The sequence below is a fragment of the Hippoglossus hippoglossus genome, chromosome 7 (genome assembly GCF_009819705.1).
Source record: "Hippoglossus hippoglossus isolate fHipHip1 chromosome 7, fHipHip1.pri, whole genome shotgun sequence".
Classification (NCBI taxonomy): domain Eukaryota; kingdom Metazoa; phylum Chordata; class Actinopteri; order Pleuronectiformes; family Pleuronectidae; genus Hippoglossus; species Hippoglossus hippoglossus.
The window spans coordinates 28,133,696-28,152,184 of record NC_047157.1 but is presented as its reverse complement, the minus strand read 5'-3'; the positions used below and the strand labels follow the sequence as shown (position 1 = coordinate 28,152,184).

General features: G+C 45.4%; 1 protein-coding gene and 1 long non-coding RNA gene across 2 annotated transcripts in view; one reads left to right on the top strand and one right to left on the bottom strand.

Annotated features, from left to right (window-relative positions):
* LOC117764878 overlaps window positions 1–9,603 on the bottom strand; it is a 14,268-nt gene extending 4,665 nt beyond the window's left edge. The window contains exons 1-2 of the long non-coding RNA XR_004614467.1: window positions 9,524–9,603; window positions 9,304–9,308 (exon numbers count right to left, since the gene is read on the bottom strand). This is a non-coding gene — a long non-coding RNA (uncharacterized LOC117764878). The remainder of the gene's footprint in view (window positions 1–9,303; window positions 9,309–9,523) is intronic.
* oprl1 (opiate receptor-like 1) overlaps window positions 4,592–18,489 on the top strand; it is a 47,033-nt gene continuing 33,135 nt past the window's right edge. Inside the window, exon 1 of the mRNA XM_034590992.1 lies at window positions 4,592–4,832. Coding sequence (XP_034446883.1) covers window positions 4,624–4,832 — 209 coding nt within the window. The 5' untranslated portion in view covers window positions 4,592–4,623. The remainder of the gene's footprint in view (window positions 4,833–18,489) is intronic.

The window sequence follows — 18,489 nt, the reverse complement described above, 5'->3', positions numbered from 1 at the left end:
GAGAGAGAGAGATGAGAGAGAGAGAGAGAGAGAGAGAGAGAGAGAGAGAGAGAGAGGGAGAGTTTAACGTGTTGCTGCTGTAAAGATGTAAAACCACATTAATATTACATTAATAAGACAGACTGTGGGGGATGTGTGTTTTTAGTGCATCAGCTCCATCTCTCTTATATAAGCCTCCATCCATCCTTCATTTTCTGCTGCTCCTCCAGGATCAGGTTCTCTCCTCCTCCATGTGAGGAGAAGCCAGACAAGATGGTGCAGATGTGATCCCCTCACGTCTTCACTCCCAGCTCCCTGCTGGAGATAATCAGGCTTCACCTCCTTCTTCATGTGGATCACTGCTGACACCTCAGCACTCCACCATGTTCCTTCTGATTCTTCAGGTCAAAGATCCAGTGGCTCAACCCTCTGACTGCGACATGTGAAGAGGAAAGAAACACATTATATACATGATATATATTACATGACATATATTATAATATATGTCATATGCGCCCACAGTTTAGATTTGTTCAGAATTCAATACAAAATACCAAACAAGTAGAACTGAGCCCGATGGTGGAGGAAGACGTGACTCAACTGGTGCTTAAATCTTATTGTTGAAAAAAGAAGGAAAATACTAAGAAACAACAACAACAACAAAATAAATATATATATATATATATATATATACTGTATATATACACTGTATATACTGTATATATATCCAGAACCAGGCCCCTGACTCTTGGGCTCTAGAATATTCAGCCTCCAGACTTAAGCTTTACTCCAGAGGAGCATCTACCCTTTATACCAGAAGCCCCTCCCACCAGACAAACCATCAATCAGACAATTAACGAATCTCTGTAAGGTGTGAAATCAAAACCATTCATGTGCCCATCATCATTTCATCTGTCACAGAAATATCACTTTATTATATCACATGTGCCCTTGAAGGAGCATTTCTCTGATAACACCCCTCTGGACTAGCTTTCATGTGGAACACTCCAGATTCCCCCCTCCCCCCAGAGTTGGAATCTCCCACTGCCTGTTTGCCAGTGGGACCAGGAGACCCTGCATGAAAGTGAGGGGGGGTGAATATAACAAGACCCATATTTTATAAATGATATTGAATAAATGCTTGGGAAATAAATATGTGTCTTGAGGTTAATAGACTATTTGTTTATATCTACTCTGTGTATAAGTACATTAGAGCAAGATTCAATGGTTTACCTGTGTGAATGTGAGTGCTAGCTTAACATGCTACCATGCTGGCTAATGCTACAGCCATGCTAATGCTAATGCTACAGCCATGCTAATGCTAATGCTAAAGCTAATGATACAGGTGACATAGCACATGACAAGTATCTGCATTTCTATAAGCCAGCTTCTTAAAATGTGTGTTTTTACCACCTAATTACAGGTCATGGGGTAACTGGGGGTAACTGGGGGTAACATGTGGTAACTGGGGGTAACTGGGGGTAACATGGGGTAACTGGGGGTAACATGGGGTAACTGGGGGTAACTGGGGGTAACATGGGGTAACATGGGGTAACTGGGGGTAACATGGGGTAACTGGGGTAACTGGGGTAACATGGGGTAACTGGGGGTAACATGGGGTAACATGGGGTAACTGGGGGTAACATGGGGTAACTGGGGGTAACTGGGGGTAACATGGGGTAACTGGGGGTAACATGGGGTAACTGGGGGTAACTGGGGGTAACATGGGGTAACTGGGGGTAACATGGGGTAACTGGGGGTAACATGGGGTAACATGGGGTAACATGGGGTAACTGGGGGTAACATGGGGTAACTGGGGTAACTGGGGGTAACATGGGGTAACATGGGGTAACTGGGGGTAACATGGGGTAACATGGGGTAACTGGGGGTAACATGGGGTAACTGGGGGTAACTGGGGGGTAACATGGGGTAACTGGGGGTAACATGGGGTAACATGGGGTAACTGGGGGTAACATGGGGGTAACATGGGGTAACTGGGGGTAACATGGGGTAACTGGGGGTAACATGGGGTAACTGGGGGTAACTGGGGGTAACATGGGGTAACTGGGGGTAACATGGGGTAACTGGGGGTAACTGGGGGTAACATGGGGTAACTGGGGGTAACTGGGGGTAACATGGGGTAACTGGGGGTAACATGGGGTAACTGGGGGTAACATGGGGTAACTGGGGGTAACTGGGGGTAACATGGGGGTAACTGGGGGTAACTGGGGGTAACATGGGGTAACTGGGGGTAACATGGGGTAACATGGGGTAACTGGGGGTAACATGGGGTAACTGGGGGTAACTGGGGGTAACTGGGGGTAACATGGGGTAACTGGGGGTAACTGGGGGTAACATGGGGTAACTGGGGGTAACTGGGGGTAACATGGGGTAACTGGGGGTAACATGGGGTAACATGGGGTAACTGGGGGTAACATGGGGTAACTGGGGGTAACTGGGGGTAACATGGGGTAACTGGGGGTAACATGGGGTAACTGGGGGTAACATGGGGTAACATGGGGTAACTGGGGGTAACATGGGGTAACTGGGGGTAACTGGGGGTAACATGGGGTAACATGGGGTAACTGGGGGTAACATTGGGTAACATGGGGTAACTGGGGGTAACATGGGGTAACTGGGGGTAACTGGGGTAACTGGGGGTAACATGGGGTAACTGGGGGTAACATGGGGTAACATGGGTAACTGGGGGTAACATGGGTAACATGGGGTAACTGGGGGTAACTGGGGGTAACATGGGGTAACATGGGGTAACTGGGGGTAACATGGGGTAACTGGGGGTAACATGGGGTAACATGGGGTAACTGGGGGTAACATGGGGGTAACATGGGGTAACTGGGGGTAACTGGGGGTAACTGGGGGTAACATGGGGTAACATGGGGTAACTGGGGGTAACTGGGGGTAACATGGGGTAACATGGGGTAACTGGGGGTAACTGGGGGTAACATGGGGTAACTGGGGGTAACATGGGGTAACTGGGGGTAACATGGGGTAACATGGGGTAACTGGGGGTAACATGGGGTAACATGGGGTAACTGGGGGTAACTGGGGGTAACATGGGTAACATGGGTAACTGGGGGTAACATGGGGTAACTGGGGGTAACTGGGGGTAACATGGGGTAACATGGGGTAACTGGGGGTAACATGGGGTAACTGGGGGTAACATGGGGTAACATGGGGTAACTGGGGGTAACTGGGGGTAACTGGGGGTAACATGGGGTAACATGGGGTAACTGGGGGTAACTGGGGGTAACATGGGGTAACTGGGGGTAACATGGGGTAACATGGGGTAACTGGGGGTAACTGGGGGTAACATGGGGTAACTGGGGGTAACATGGGGTAACTGGGGGTAACATGGGGTAACATGGGGTAACATGGGGTAACTGGGGTAACTGGGGGTAACATGGGGTAACTGGGGGTAACTGGGGAATCTGATAGTGATGCAGCTCTGAATCAAAAACTCCCATGTTTCAGTGTTGATCAAAATAAGGTCAGCAGGACAAAGTCACTGTTAGATGTATTATTATTATTATTATTATTATTATTATTATTAGCTCATATCTCTGCCGAGGAACCCAAGATCGATTCATGGCTCTCTGGGAAATCTGTCAAAATAAAAGAAAATCTCATATCGCTGAAGAAAGTTAAAATAAGATTCCTGGATCCATCCCCTGATCCAGATCTGCACCAAAATGGGTTAACTAACTAAATCTGTTCAGTAGTTTTTATGTAATCCTGAAACCTGTTGAAGGAAATCACTATGTATTTAATACTCTGATGTCCACACACAAAGGGTCAGTGCACACAGGGATTTACATTTATATTTACAGATATTAATTCTAAATGGAAACCAGTGATATTGGCTCCACAGAGTATCAGGGCTTGTCTGGGATTCACACCTTCAACTGGAGCCAATAGTCTCTGTGGTTGTTGGTGAAAATTATTAAATAACAAACTCTTCTTCTTTTAATTTGTTCATGTAAATGTTCCTCGTCCAACCTCCTCCTCTTCCTTTGTGGGTCATATTTATCCATCCTGCTTTGTTCATGCAGTGTTGAGCCTCTGTGAACACTGAGAAGCAAGTGTTTTACTGCCATGACACGTCGGGGGGGGACAGACTCTCACACAGGGTTTGAAACATGTTGTCCATGTTTCTCTAAACCATGAAGATGATCTTTCTAGGACCTGAACCACCCTAAGGGCCTGACTGATCCTTAACGTCCACCCAGTAAAGACATGAGTGTGTGTGTGTGTATATAGTTTCCTAAGGAGACCTGTGTGATCGACGTCTCGCAGGTTGTGTTGTGTGCAAATGCGCAAATTGTTGACTTGTCTATGTGGGAGCTGTAATCGCTGGGACTGTTGCACTCTGAGCACATTTAGAACAAGTCCATGGGGAAGCTGCTGTAGAAGAAAAGGCAGGAAATGTGCATGTTGTTGTTTCCTGGTTCTTGTCTTTAAAACACTGGTTTTCTCATGATTGGAGGAAGAACCACAGAACACATGATTTCACATGTAAAGAAGTACAACCATACGTGCTCAGTGGCTCCGTCGTGATCTTATCTGGTGATGTTTGAAACACGTCTGTCTTCCTTCTGTCAGGTGGCTGGAAACCTTCGGACAGAGATGGAGTTTTCTGACGACTTCCTGCTGGCCGAGCTGGGTCACCTGCAGCTCTACAACGACTCGTTCTTTCAGAACAACTTCACCGGTGGCTACAACGAGACGGAAGCTTTACTGCCAATGGGGGTGAAGGTCACCATCGTGGTCGTCTACATGATCGTCTGTGTCATCGGCCTGGTGGGAAACTTCCTGGTCATGTATGTCATCATAAGGTAAGAGAGAAACAAAGTGAACTTAATCTGAAGGTTTATATCGGGAAAAACAAATTGTTCCAGTGAAGTTACAGCAGCCTGGTCCTTTAAATCAAAGGCTGTTGCTGTAGTGATCCAAACTCATAGGATGGAATACTGTAAAACATTGATTATACACTAATTATACACCTACAGATTATTAAGTCTAAATATATACAAGTCAAGGTTCATTCAGCCTGTTGACACTGCTGCTGAATTAACAGAACATTATTCAGTGTGGATGTTCTCTGTATAACCTGAATATCTGAAGAGACATTTGAATCCCTCTGAGTCGGCTGCTTCCCACGAGGGACACCTGACATGATGATCCACACAGAAACGCTGACGAAACGTTTCCTCTAAACATTTCAAATTTCAAATCTTTGCCTTTTTCTCTGGGATTCTGCAACACTGCAAATGTCCCAGTTGTGGGACTAATACTGGTCAAAAAGGTTTTTAGACTGAACGAAGCTGAAGTGATACAGGTGTGATCTCTGTGTGTGTGTGTGTGTGTGTGTGTGTGTGTGTGTGTGTGTGTGTGTGTGTTTGTGTGTGTGTGTGTGTGTGTGTGTGTGTACTCAACCTATTGGGCAGCTGCTCCATCATGTTGTGTGTGTGACTTTCATATTTAACTGTACTTTCATGAGAGTGGCTCCACTGCATGTATGAGTTCTGCTGCTGCTACAGAACCAGTTTCTCAGCTGTTTACTGACCAATGAAAAAGAAACGTTGCAAGTTCAGCATCAAACTTTATTCCGTCTGCAGAGTTTGTAAGAATCATCTATTTCCATCACTTCTTTGCCTCTGACCTCAGCCCCCTGACCAGAGGGAGAAATAGAGCTGCTCACAGTGTGAATTATAACATATATATATATATATATATATATAACCTCTGTCTTGTAAATACAATGACGGCTGAAGTTTGCAACAAACCACCATCACCACCACGCTTGGTGGCTAAGATAAGTTACAGCCGAGTCCCGAAGCAGCAGAGCAGCTTGCTTCACACTGCCGGCCCCATGTTACAGTAAGAGATTAGAGCAAACACACCGGCCGTGGTTCAGCCGCGGTTCAGGAAGCTGCGCTGCTCTTCTAGAGATTCGAGGTCTCGCCGGTTCATTCTGTCTTCAGCGTGTGATTCACAGCAGAGACAGAGAAAATGATCTTTCACCACAGTTTCAGTACATGATTCCATTCATTTGCTTTTAAACAGTTTTTATTGTGAAATATTTGCAGGACCGGATGATGCACAGCTTCATACTGTAAATTCTGATATTTATTTGAGTACACAGGAAATACTGCAGTTATACCAGAAACCTCAGAAAGGCTGTAGTTATATTAAAATGTAACATAAAGAACTTCAGGTTATGTAAAGTACACACACTCTCTCTATCACATCAGAAGATCGTTGCTCTGCAGCTTTCAGGTGAAGTTTCACTTTTAAGATCTGAGCTTGTGAGATTTGTAAGATTTTACTGTTTCTGTAAGATTATGAAGCATCATACAGAGGAGCTCATGTTAATACTGCACTGAGGATGTGAAGAAAGGCTAGTGTGTGTGTGTGTGTGTGTGTGTGTGTGTGTGTGTGTGTGTGTGTGTGTGTGTGTGTCTTTTTGAGATTGTCAGTATCCTTATTAAACCGTCTCTCATTCATACACGTACAACTGTAAATAGACACAATTCTCTCTCACACAGGTGTTGAATTACTTCTGCTCAGCTGTTGTCCTCAGTAAAAATGGACGCCCCCGACAACTTGCCCTCATCCCGGGTGTCAGGAGGCAGCAGCCTCCGTCATTTAGCTGTGTCGGGTTGGATGAAAGGGCTGATTGCACAAGATGGCCGACCATAACACTTGCCATCAGGCCGAGGAGGGAGCAGCTCTCTGCTCTCGATAGTTTTACTCTCACGGCTCCTGAGCTTCACTGAGTCTTAAAGGGGACATAGCATGTCCATTTGACCACAAGTTGATCTGGTTCCTTGGGGTCTCAATGAAATGTCTGTAACATACTTTGGTCAAAATACCACAAGGATCATTTCAAACAGCTCCTTTTTACCCTGTATAAAACAGCCCTCCACAGAGTGACCTGTTTTGAGTGCCTGTTCCTTTAAATGCTAATGAGCCAGCTCCCCCCTCCCCCTCCCCCCACCCAGCGTAACGAGTGTGGGGGGGCGGGGGGATGAGGTGGGGGGTGGGCCAAGGCCATGTAGGGAGACTTCCAGTGCCTTGTTACGACACAATACACAGGAAGCTCAATCGAGTCACTCAAGCATGACGTTTCTGACTTAGAGGAACTATAACAAGACGCGCGAGTGTTTTTCCCCAGAGTGTTTGGGTTGGTAGACATGAGCCAGATACCCACATTAACCTGTAGAAGCACTAACCAAGTGGAATTTGCATGATATGTCCCCTTTAATGTCAAGCACAAAGATGATGATGAGTGTGAGGACAGTTTGTGACAGTAAACGTAGGTAAAAGAGTCATTGTGAGAAATTAAATTAATATCGGGTCACTTTAGAAGAGGTGTGGTGGAAGTCAGTACTACACTGTGCATTTACACCACATATATTTCTGTCCTTTATAGTTTTCTGTGTAGTTAAACATCATAGTTTGACTTTTTGATTTACATCCTTTAGAATATGGTCTTATTTACCATTTTCTTATTCTCTTATGTAATGTAAAGAGATTTAAAAAGAGAAAAAGAAAGGACCAGTAGACAAAGTCACTCCATCACTGGAGGTGATGGAGGTGATGGAGGAGGTCAGTCACAGATCTGATGTCTTCAATGTTTCAAAAAATCAAAATGAAGAATGGTTTAACTGCAGCAGATGTGACATTTCAATAAAGTTTTATAGAAACGCTCACAACCGATAAAAGTCTGGGTCATCAGGAAATGATTAAACCTCCACAAACAAAATCAGTGTTCGATGGAGTCTCCATTTGAATCAGGTAAATGTGGCTGGTGGAGTGAGGATGAGGAGGATGAAGCAAAGAGCAACTCAGCATTCCGTGGTAGGCCGAGAGACCCATCAATCAAACAGATATACATCTGCATGAGCATTGAACAATCATTTAGTTGAACAGTTTACAGCTTAACACAGTTTTTGTTGCTGACACAACAAGCGCAGATCTGTCAGCGTCTATCGAAGGTTTAAAGGTCCAGTGGGATTCAGGTGGAAGGATCTATTTACAGAAAGTCAATATAAAATAATCCTAGTGATGTTTTCACGAGTGTGTTTCGTCTAAATTATACAAACTGTTGCTTTATTTACCCTGGAATGGACCTTTATATTGAAATACTCTACATCGGGGGGGGGGGGGTGGGGGGGACAAACTAAACCCCCTTTGAGTTTTTATGAAAACTGAAGGTTACCACAGGTTCTCTTTCATGTTTGGGGGGGGGGGATGAGGTGAGGGGTGTTCGGCTGCAACATGACACTTCACCACTAGATGTCACTAAATTCTACACACTGCAACTTTAAGAGGAATCTCACAGATTGTTCCACGTGAAGCTCAAATAATAAGAGGAAGAGAGAGGAAGCCACAAATCTGCAGAGTCAGCATTAGTTGAGAATACAGACGTTTGTGAGTTAGAGAGAATCTGCTTCTCGCCTCTCGAGTTTAGATGCATTGTGGGTAATGCAGGTGACTGTGGAATACAGAAGATGACGTCTGTGCTTCTGTTCATCAACAGTCTGAAGGTGTTGAGTCTCTGAAGGCTTCATTCAGCTGAATCCTATAGCTGCACCACAATGTGCTGGATTTTCTTCCTCTGAACCTAATACTCTGAAAATAGGGAGTAAAATGCTGAATTAATTTAAATATACTTATCTAAAAAAATATCACAGAATAAGACCTGTACATATCTCAGCATCCAAAACATTAAACTGATCGTTAATGCTCTACATGTGCGAGAACACCTATTTTTCTTACTTTGCATATTACACAATGGAAATTATCAGATATTTGGCAGAAACACATGTTGAGTATCAACATATTTGTAAATTGAAAACTTGGTTTTATTAAGTTCAGTTGTCGAATATAGAAAGTTAATTTAATTAACTTTATTATAATATTTTTTAATGATTGTAAAACATACAGCAGCTCGTTTTAGACGTTGTCCCTCTGAGTTTTCATCATCTGAAACTAATTGAGACTTTTACTTTGTGATGCACTTACTTGTCAACATGCTCTCATGCTGTGTTTTTAGCTCCGATGAAGTCTTCATCGTGCGTCTCTGAACTGATGCTACGAGCTGATAATGCCCTACACGTAGATCGTTGTCATGGCAACAGAACCCCTTTCCGTAAGAAGAATCCCTCCATGCTGCAGTTTCCCCTCACGGAAGAAGAATAGCATCAGATTGTGTCGTCTGCTGCTCTGAGCTCTGTGCTCCACCGTCTGTAGCTCTAATCACATGCTCGTACCCGGCTCCTGTTGCTGAGCTGCAGACACCTGCACTGCGACTGTTCTGTGACAGCAGCAAGAACTGAAAACACGCCGAGCTCGCAGTCAGGAAAAGTGCTAATGAAGCATGTGTGTGGAAACAAAAAGAGACTCCAGACAGACACACAACCTCAACTCCTCCTGCTTCATGTCAGCTTTAAACCAATTAGTGAAGAGCGGCCATATTTCATATGTTTCTGGTCTGTGACACTCACACATACGTACCAACAGACAGAAACACAACCAGGTCAGAGGTGAACACACAAGTTTGATGTTGCTGGAAGGAGGAGTGAAGGAAAAGAGGAGGAAGAACCCAGAGAGAGAGAGAGTGAGGAGAAAACAGCAGCAGGTAGAGCTACGTCAAGTAAATCTACACAAATCTGTGTGTGTGTGTGTGTGTGTGTGTGTGTGTGTGTGCGTGTGTGTGTGTGTCTGTGTGTGTGTGTGTCTGTGTGTGTGTGATAGACACTAAATACAGCTGGTCGTCACATGACTTCTGTCTCTATGATTTGCATATTTCAGGGCGTACACACTGTTCATGTCGCTCCTCTCTCAGAGTATCAGAGTATCAGGGTATCAGGGTATCAGGATATCAGGGTATCAGGGTATCACGGTATCAGGGTATCAGGGTATCATGGTATCAGGATATCAGGGTATCAGGGTATCAGAGTATCAGGGTATCAGGGTATCAGGATATCAGGGTATCAGGGTATCACGGTATCAGGGTATCAGGGTATCATGGTATCAGGATATCAGGGTATCAGGGTATCACGGTATCAGGGTATCAGGGTATCAGGGTATCAGGGTATCACGGTATCAGGGTATCAGACTATCAGGGTATCACGGTATCAGGGTATCAGGGTATCACGGTATCACGGTATCAGGGTATCAGGGTATCAGGGTATCACGGTATCAGGGTATCACGGTATCAGGGTATCACGGTATCAGACTATCAGGGTATCACGGTATCACGGTATCAGGGTATCAGGGTATCACGGTATCAGAGTATCAGGGTGTCAGGGTATCAGGGTATCAGAGTATCAGGGTATCACGGTATCAGGGTATCAGACTATCAGGGTATCACGGTATCACGGTATCAGGGTATCACGGTATCAGAGTATCAGGGTATCACGGTATCAGGGTATCAGGGTATCAGGGTATCAGACTATCAGGGTATCACGGTATCACGGTATCACGGTATCAGGGTATCACGGTATCAGAGTATCAGGGTATCACGGTATCAGGGTATCAGGGTATCAGAGTATCAGGGTATCAGGGTATCACGGTATCAGACTATCAGGATATCACGGTATCAGAGTATCAGGGTGTCAGGGTATCAGGGTGTCAGGGTATCAGAGTATCAGGGTATCAGGGTATCATGGTATCAGGGTATCACGGTATCAGGGTATCAGAGTATCAGGGTATCAGGGTATCAGGGTATCAGAGTATCAGGGTATCAGGGTATCAGGGTATCAGAGTATGAGATTTTTAGTTACAGAAAAATGTCGAAACTTCTTTTAAATTGACTGTCTTGGTCCCTGGAGAATAAATTGTAAAGATTTGAATGATGCCCTAACCACAGAGGAACTGCAGAGGAACTGCAGGGTCCTGTCTGAAAGCAGCTTCAGAGGGCAGCATGATTTCTTTAACACTGTGGCCTTCGTTTATATAGAAACAGAATCCACCTCCCGTAGTCTTCCTTCTAGCTCCACAACACGGTCCACACCGAGGAGGTGAGAGCAGGTAGACGAGGGCTGGTCGCCAGCCAGGTCTCGTGTTGGGTCTGATTCTTACGAGAAGCAGCAGTTCCTCCATGTTGTGGCCAGGGAGCGGACATTCGCCAGGTGAATTGACGGCAGCGCAGTTTGAAATCCCTGAAGTTTAACGAGCGCTCTGCTCGCTTCCCCCGGTGTCGGTGGATATTTGATATAAACATGTGAATCCCATAGAGATCTGCAAAAGCTTCGTTGTTACATTCTGGTAAAAAACTGAGGAAAAGTTTGAGCAGTGGTTGGTCAGAGAAGTTCATCACAGAGGGAGAACTGAAGGTCACAGAAGGTCACAGAGCGAAGCGCCCATTCGTCCGTCTGCAGCGCCATCTTGGATCAGCATGCTAATGTTAGCATATCGAGCTCACAGAGCTGTAGCGTGGCTGTCGACTCGTTAACCTCACATTGTGTAAAGGCTCATTAAGAGTAAACTTATCTTTTATCTTACTTCGACGAGTTGAATGAACATTAATGGAGCTTTGGGTCTGAAGGGTCCAGTAAAGACTGGGACTTTGAAGCTGTAGTTTCTCCTCCTGCTGTAATTGTCTCTTTGGGACCTCCATTAAATCAGTCCTCAGCTCGTCCGCAGTGTGGAATTAAACTATAACTCTTATACTAATGAGGCCCGACTTAGTAACTGAGACGCTTCTCAATAGTTTGGTTTCTCTTTGGGTCTAATTCCATTTGTGCATAATATTTCGTTTTGATCATGGATTTATGGAACATTTTTTAAAAATTAATTATCAGCCATAATTATTTCTGTGTAACTCACAAAGTCAACTGATGAAACAGAAAAGAGTCAGAAAAAACGTTTCCATCGATTAAAAGCTGAACATTGGAGCTGCCAAACCAAACCGTCTTCTGAGTATTATTAAGATTAATAATCATAATGATAATAATGATCCTTTGGTTCAAAGCTTTTTAATATTCAACATGACAGATGTCTTAGGTTCAAGAGGAAACATCAAATCTCACAGAGAGAAATGAATCAGGACCAAAGACAAAAAGTCTCTTTCTGCAGTAATGGAGACGACGAACTTCTCCTGAAATATGTAAGTAATATTAGACTTTAATCTGTAAGGTTTACAGATCAGATAACAGATACCAGGCAACACGTCTCATCCAGAAAGCATGGATTGAAATCTGAGAAACATTTTAACCAGAAGTTTAGTTGATCCATTTTGATTTCATCTACATGTGGTGTCATTGTTCTCTGAGCCCAGTTGTTTACTGAATGATTTCCACTTGGTGGAAGGATGAGACAAAGTTCTTAATTATTTAAGTGTTTTATTTACGATTTATAATTCATGAATCTTGAAAAGAACAAGCTCATGTGTGATTTGCTGCAGCTTGATGGAGTCGAGCTGAGGTCTGAGCTCGAGTGGAGGATGTTCTCGTTGCATATGAACATATTAAATCTGTTTCTAATGGGGCCTGAATAAAAAAAGCAGCTCTGAATAATGTGGGACCTTAAATACTTGTTTTAACGTAGTTTCTGTCTGACACACTTTCTATTTGAATTTGATGAGTTTGAGAACAGACGCAGTAAAACAAGTGTTTTATCTGGTGATAATTACAAAGCAACATGTGGTTTGGCAGTGAAGCATCATCTCATCACACTGGATGAGATGTAACACACACACAGACACACACAGACACACACACACACACACACACACACACACACACACACACACACACACACACACACACACACAGTGGTGTGGGGGTTCACAGTGTGAGCACTCGTCCCTGCTCTGGGGCTCTGTGAGCCATTTCCCTTAATGAGGCCTCAGATGGTGAATCAGAGTCGGGACATTTACCATCATCACGGCTAATTTCGTCTCCACCCGACCAGAACACGGCCGTGTCCCCGGCAGGAGCCTTTCCCGAGCAGGCCTCAGAACTTTGTCTTGATTTCTGATCAATGGGGAGCGCGGCTGATTTCTGACCAAGGAGTGCTTCACTGCGTAACAGTACAGTAAGAGGCGGGCTGGGCTTTTGGTGAATGGAAGGAATGCATGTGGAAATATAATGATTCATGCAGGTTTTTATGAGCAGGGCTGATTATAAAAAAGGAAAAATCAACTGCCAACGTGTCCTTTAAAGAATTGAGCCTAAAACGAGCGGCCGATCAACGACAGCTGATCATTAACTCTCAGCCTGGTGCACGATAGAGCGTTTTCAGCTCTTCACCCATTGTCCAGTTGGCGACGCTTCCCAGCTTCTCATTGGCTGTTGCAGGTTTATGCTCAGTATTCCTCTGGAGTATAGTGTGTATATAATATATCATATTATGTGTTTGATATTTGATATACACATATGAGTCAGTTCTGCACCAGCCATAACCAAGAACATTTTATTACGCAAACAATTTCCACTGGAGCACCACTTGATCTGGACCATTTCAATCAATAACACTCCGTTGCCATGACGTCGGTCATTTCTAAGAGTCCCAGCACTCGTAACACGTCTCAGGATGAGAAACGCAGAAAACTCAATCTGCTGCTTCTATGTGATTAAAATTCGTACGTTTGGTACAGAACATTTTATCAGCTGCTGTTTCCAAGGTGAGAAGTAAACTGCAAACTCCACATGAAGATGATGGGAGCAGAACAATACTGTCACATTATTTCAAACCTTTTTATTTCATATTGTGTTACAAGTTATTAAGTAGTCCTCAACATTTTCACTGGCTTAAATGTCAGGGACTGGAAGACATGGCAAAGATACAAATATTCATATTGATGATTATGATGACAGATAAAATCATTATTTCGTTCAAGTTTAAAGACTAATATTTGCTCCACAGCGCCGCTCATGAATTCTGCACAAAACCTAGATGAATATATCTTCTCGTGTTAAAAATACACTTCTTAAAAGCTGTTGGCGATGTTGCCAAACACCCTCAACGTGTTTAATTAAAAAATGAATTAAAATCTAATCAGTTGTATTTGTGACATTATGAAAGAGAAACAAATAAAGCCCAGTGTCACGCTGAAGGAAACGAGAGGTGTGAGGTTAAAGAAATGAACGATAACAAGGTTAATGAGAGCAGAGGCTCTGACGGACGATTAGACGAGAGCAGAACCGAGGCAGGAGATGAGAGCATTAGTGGTCATGGCTTTAATTAGGAAACAAGGAGGGAGAAGAAACTCTCTGTTTGTCTATGAGGAGACAATATCCTCGAACCAGAGAGAGGAGACTTAATGAGACAAGATAATTAAAAGAAAGAAAGATGTGAATGTAAATGTAACAAGATGAAGGTACATTGGACAGGATGAGCTGAAAAGTAAATATATATATGTGCTTCTCCTTTTTACTCTTTAATAACAGGTGAATGAAAAGATTCACAGTGTGATCACAGCACGACTGATGTCACAGCCGGTCACTGGTCACCTGACACAGTGAGGCAGTTACCGGATGTGTTTTCATTCAGTCACGTGATCTCACCTGCAGCTGAGTTAGACATCCACACTAATGATTCAACAACCAGGAGCTCGGCTTGAAGAACTGTTACTGACAGGAAGTGTAAGTTTGGCTTCACCGCTGGTAGTCGAGTCATGTGACTGAAAAGAGCCAATCAGGAAGAGACCTTCAGCTTCATCCAGACCAAAACACAACCCTGACATTTTCAAAATAAAACAGGGTCAGCAGCGTTTCCAAACTTCTTCCTTTTACACTCTGAAAAACTGCAGCCGGCGTAAACATAGCAACAACAACAAAGGATGTGGATGTAGCCTAGTACTGCAATACCACTGTAACTACCATAAAGACTGATACTTAAAGTAAATCAAATATTCATCTAGATTATAACCTGAGAGAAAACTGTATTATTACCATGTGAGGGTTTTACTCTCTGCAGCAGGTACAAGACTCTGGTTTCCACCACAAGTTCAGTTGCAGGAATTTGTTCATGAAATCAGAAAATTACAAATGAGCCCCTCACTCAGCCCCCCCTCTCCTACAGAGGCTGTGGTCCTTCTAGTCATTCTTATTTAATTTAGCTTATCTTCTATTTTCCAGCTGTATAAATTGTCACATATATTTTCATTTCCATAACTTTACTCAAGTGGAACCAAAGTAAAAGTTTTGGAATCACATTCATTTCACTTTCCTTCTGAACGAGTGTCACTGTTCATTTCTACACAGAGACACAGAGCGCACTGCGTTACCTCCATCTCATTGGTCAGGTTACAACCCAGCTCAGGAGGAAACTCAGCCCCTGTGTGGAATCACCTGCAGGACAAACACTTCTTCATACAACATGTCATTAAGGAGATCTAAGGGAAAACAGCAGAGATGGAGAGGAGGAGGAGGAGGAGGAGGAGGAGGAGACAAGTGTGAGAGAAGAGCTGTTTCAAAAGGAGAGGAAGAGGAGGGGGAGAACAGTGGGAGTAAAGAGCTGCTGCAGGAAGAGGAAGAGGAGGAGGAGGGGGAGAACAGTGGGAGTAAAGAGCTGCTGCAGGAAGAGGAAGAGGAGGAGGAGGGGGAGAACAGTGGGAGTAAAGAGCTGCTGCAGGAAGAGGAAGAGGAGGAGGAGACGAGTGTGAGAGAAGAGCTGCTGCAGGAAGAGGAAGAGGAGGGGGAGACGAGTGAAGAGCTGCTGCAGGAGGAGAGGAAGAGGAGGAGGAGGAGACAAGTGTGAGAGAAGAGCTGTTTCAAAAGGAGAGGAAGAGGAGGGGGAGAACAGTGGGAGTAAAGAGCTGCTGCAGGAAGAGGAAGAGGAGGAGGAGACGAGTGTGAGAGAAGAGCTGCTGCAGGAAGAGGAAGAGGAGGGGGAGACGAGTGAAGAGCTGCTGCAGGAGGAGAGGAAGAGGAGGAGGAGGAGACGAGTGTGAGAGAAGAGCGGCTGGAGGAAGAGGAAGAGGAGGGGGAGACGAGTGAAGAGCTGCTGCAGGAGGAGAGGAAGAGGAGGAGGAGGAGACAAGTGTGAGAGAAGAGCTGTTTCAAAAGGAGAGGAAGAGGAGGGGGAGAGCAGTGGGAGTAAAGAGCTGCTGCAGGAAGAGGAAGAGGAGGAGGAGGAGACGAGTGTGAGAGAAGAGCTGTTTCAAAAGGAGAGGAAGAGGAGGGGGAGAGCAGTGGGAGTAAAGAGCTGCTGCAGGAGGAGAGGAAGAGGAGGAGGAGGAGGAGGAGGAGGAGGAGGAGGAGGAGACAAGTGTGAGAGAAGAGCTGTTTCAAAAGGAGAGGAAGAGGAGGGGGAGGAGGAAGAGGAAGAGGAGGAGGAGGAGACGAGTGTGAGAGAAGAGCTGTTTCAAAAGGAGAGGAAGAGGAGGGGGAGGAGGAAGAGGAAGAGGAGGAGGAGGAGACGAGTGTGAGTGAAGAGCTGCTGCAGGAAGAGGAAGAGGAGGGGGAGACGAGTGAAGAGCTGCTGCAGGAGGAGAGGAAGAGGAGGAGGAGGAGACGAGTGTGAGAGAAGAGCTGCTGCAGGAGGAGGAAGAGGAGGAGGAGACGAGTGAAGAGCTGCTGCAGGAGGAGAGGAAGAGGAGGAGGAGGAGACGAGTGTGAGAGAAGAGCTGCTGCAGGAGGAGAGGAAGAGGAGGGGGAGACGAGTGAAGAGCTGCTGCAGGAGGAGAGGAAGAGGAGGAGGAGGAGACGAGTGTGAGAGAAGAGCTGCTGCAGGAGGAGAGGAAGAGGAGGAGGAGAGCAGTGGGAGTAAAGAGCTGCTGCAGGAGGAGAGGAAGAGGAGGAGGAGGAGGAGGAGGAGGAGGAGGAGGAGACAAGTGTGAGAGAAGAGCTGTTTCAAAAGGAGAGGAAGAGGAGGGGGAGGAGGAAGAGGAAGAGGAGGAGGAGGAGACGAGTGTGAGAGAAGAGCTGTTTCAAAAGGAGAGGAAGAGGAGGGGGAGGAGGAGACGAGTGTGAGAGAAGAGCTGCTGCAGGAGGAGAGGAAGAGGAGGAGGAGGAGACGAGTGGGTGGAAGAAGAGGTGGAGGGCTGGAGGGAGTGTAAAGAGAGATGGAGTGAGAGTCTCTGAGGAAGAGCTCCAGGTTCTTAATGAGGTGCTTGTTGGTGGGTAGAGTTTGTTTGTGTCGGAGAGGGGGGGGGGGGCAGAGACAGAGAGACCTGGACAGTTTTTTAAAGAGAAGAAGATGAAGGGATGGACAGAAGTAAATAAAAGGACAAACAGATGGATTAGATAATGAGTCAATGGAAAGAAGAGAGGAGGTTGGAGGTAATAAAACCAAACACTGATTCTTCTCTTTGTGAGATTTCATCACAAGTTAATCAGCGTCTCAGTGCAGCAGACGAATCAATGAGTCAAATCTTATTAGTATATCTCATATTCACAAATCCCAGTTTGTCTCATGGTCTTTAACAAGGTGAGACGTCCTCTGTCCTTAACCCTCAACAAGAGTCAAACTACTAAAACCTTTAACAGGTAAAGAAGGTAGAAACCTCAGAGACACATGTGAGGACCCGTCTCCCAGGACGGACACAAGTGAACAGATGTCCCGTGGAACAGAGAACATCAGAGAGATCAGAGTATTTACAGCTTTGATTAGAATAAACACTTTGTAGCTGAAGGTCAATGAACTGATGGATTATTGTCAGTAATGGTCGAGTATCTGAGGAGAAATATTATATATCAAGCAGACTTGTTGTAATCATAGTCCACGATCAGGATCCACCACGATCAGGATCCACCACGATCAGGATCCACCACGATCAGGATCCACCATCAAGATCAGGATCCACCACGATCAGGATCCACCACGATCAGGATCCACCACGGTCAGGATCCACCACGGTCAGGATCCACCACGATCAGGATCCACCACGATCAGGATCCACCACGGTCAGGATCCACCACGATCAGGATCCACCATCACGATCAGGATCCACCATCACGATCAGGATCCACCATCACGATCAGGATCCATCACGATCAGGATCCACCACGATCAGGATCCACCACTATCAGGATCCACCACGATCAGGATCCACCACTATCAGGATCCACCACGATCAGGATCCACCACGGTCAGGATCCACCACGATCAGGATCCACCATCACGATCAGGATCCACCATCACGATCAGGATCTATCACGATCAGGATCCACCACCACGATCAGGATCCACCACGATCAGGATCCACTACCACGATCAGGATCCACCACGATCAGGATCCACCATCACGATCAGGATCCATCACGATCAGGATCCACCACCACGATCAGGATCCACCACGATCAGGATCCACTACCACGATCAGGATCCACCACGATCAGGATCCACCATCAAGATCAGGATCCACCACCACGATCAGGATCCACCACGATCAGGATCCACCACGATCAGGATCCACCACGGTCAGGATCCACCACGATCAGGATCCACCACGGTCAGGATCCACCACGATCAGGATCCACCACGATCAGGATCCACCACGATCAGGATCCACCATCAAGATCAGGATCCACCACG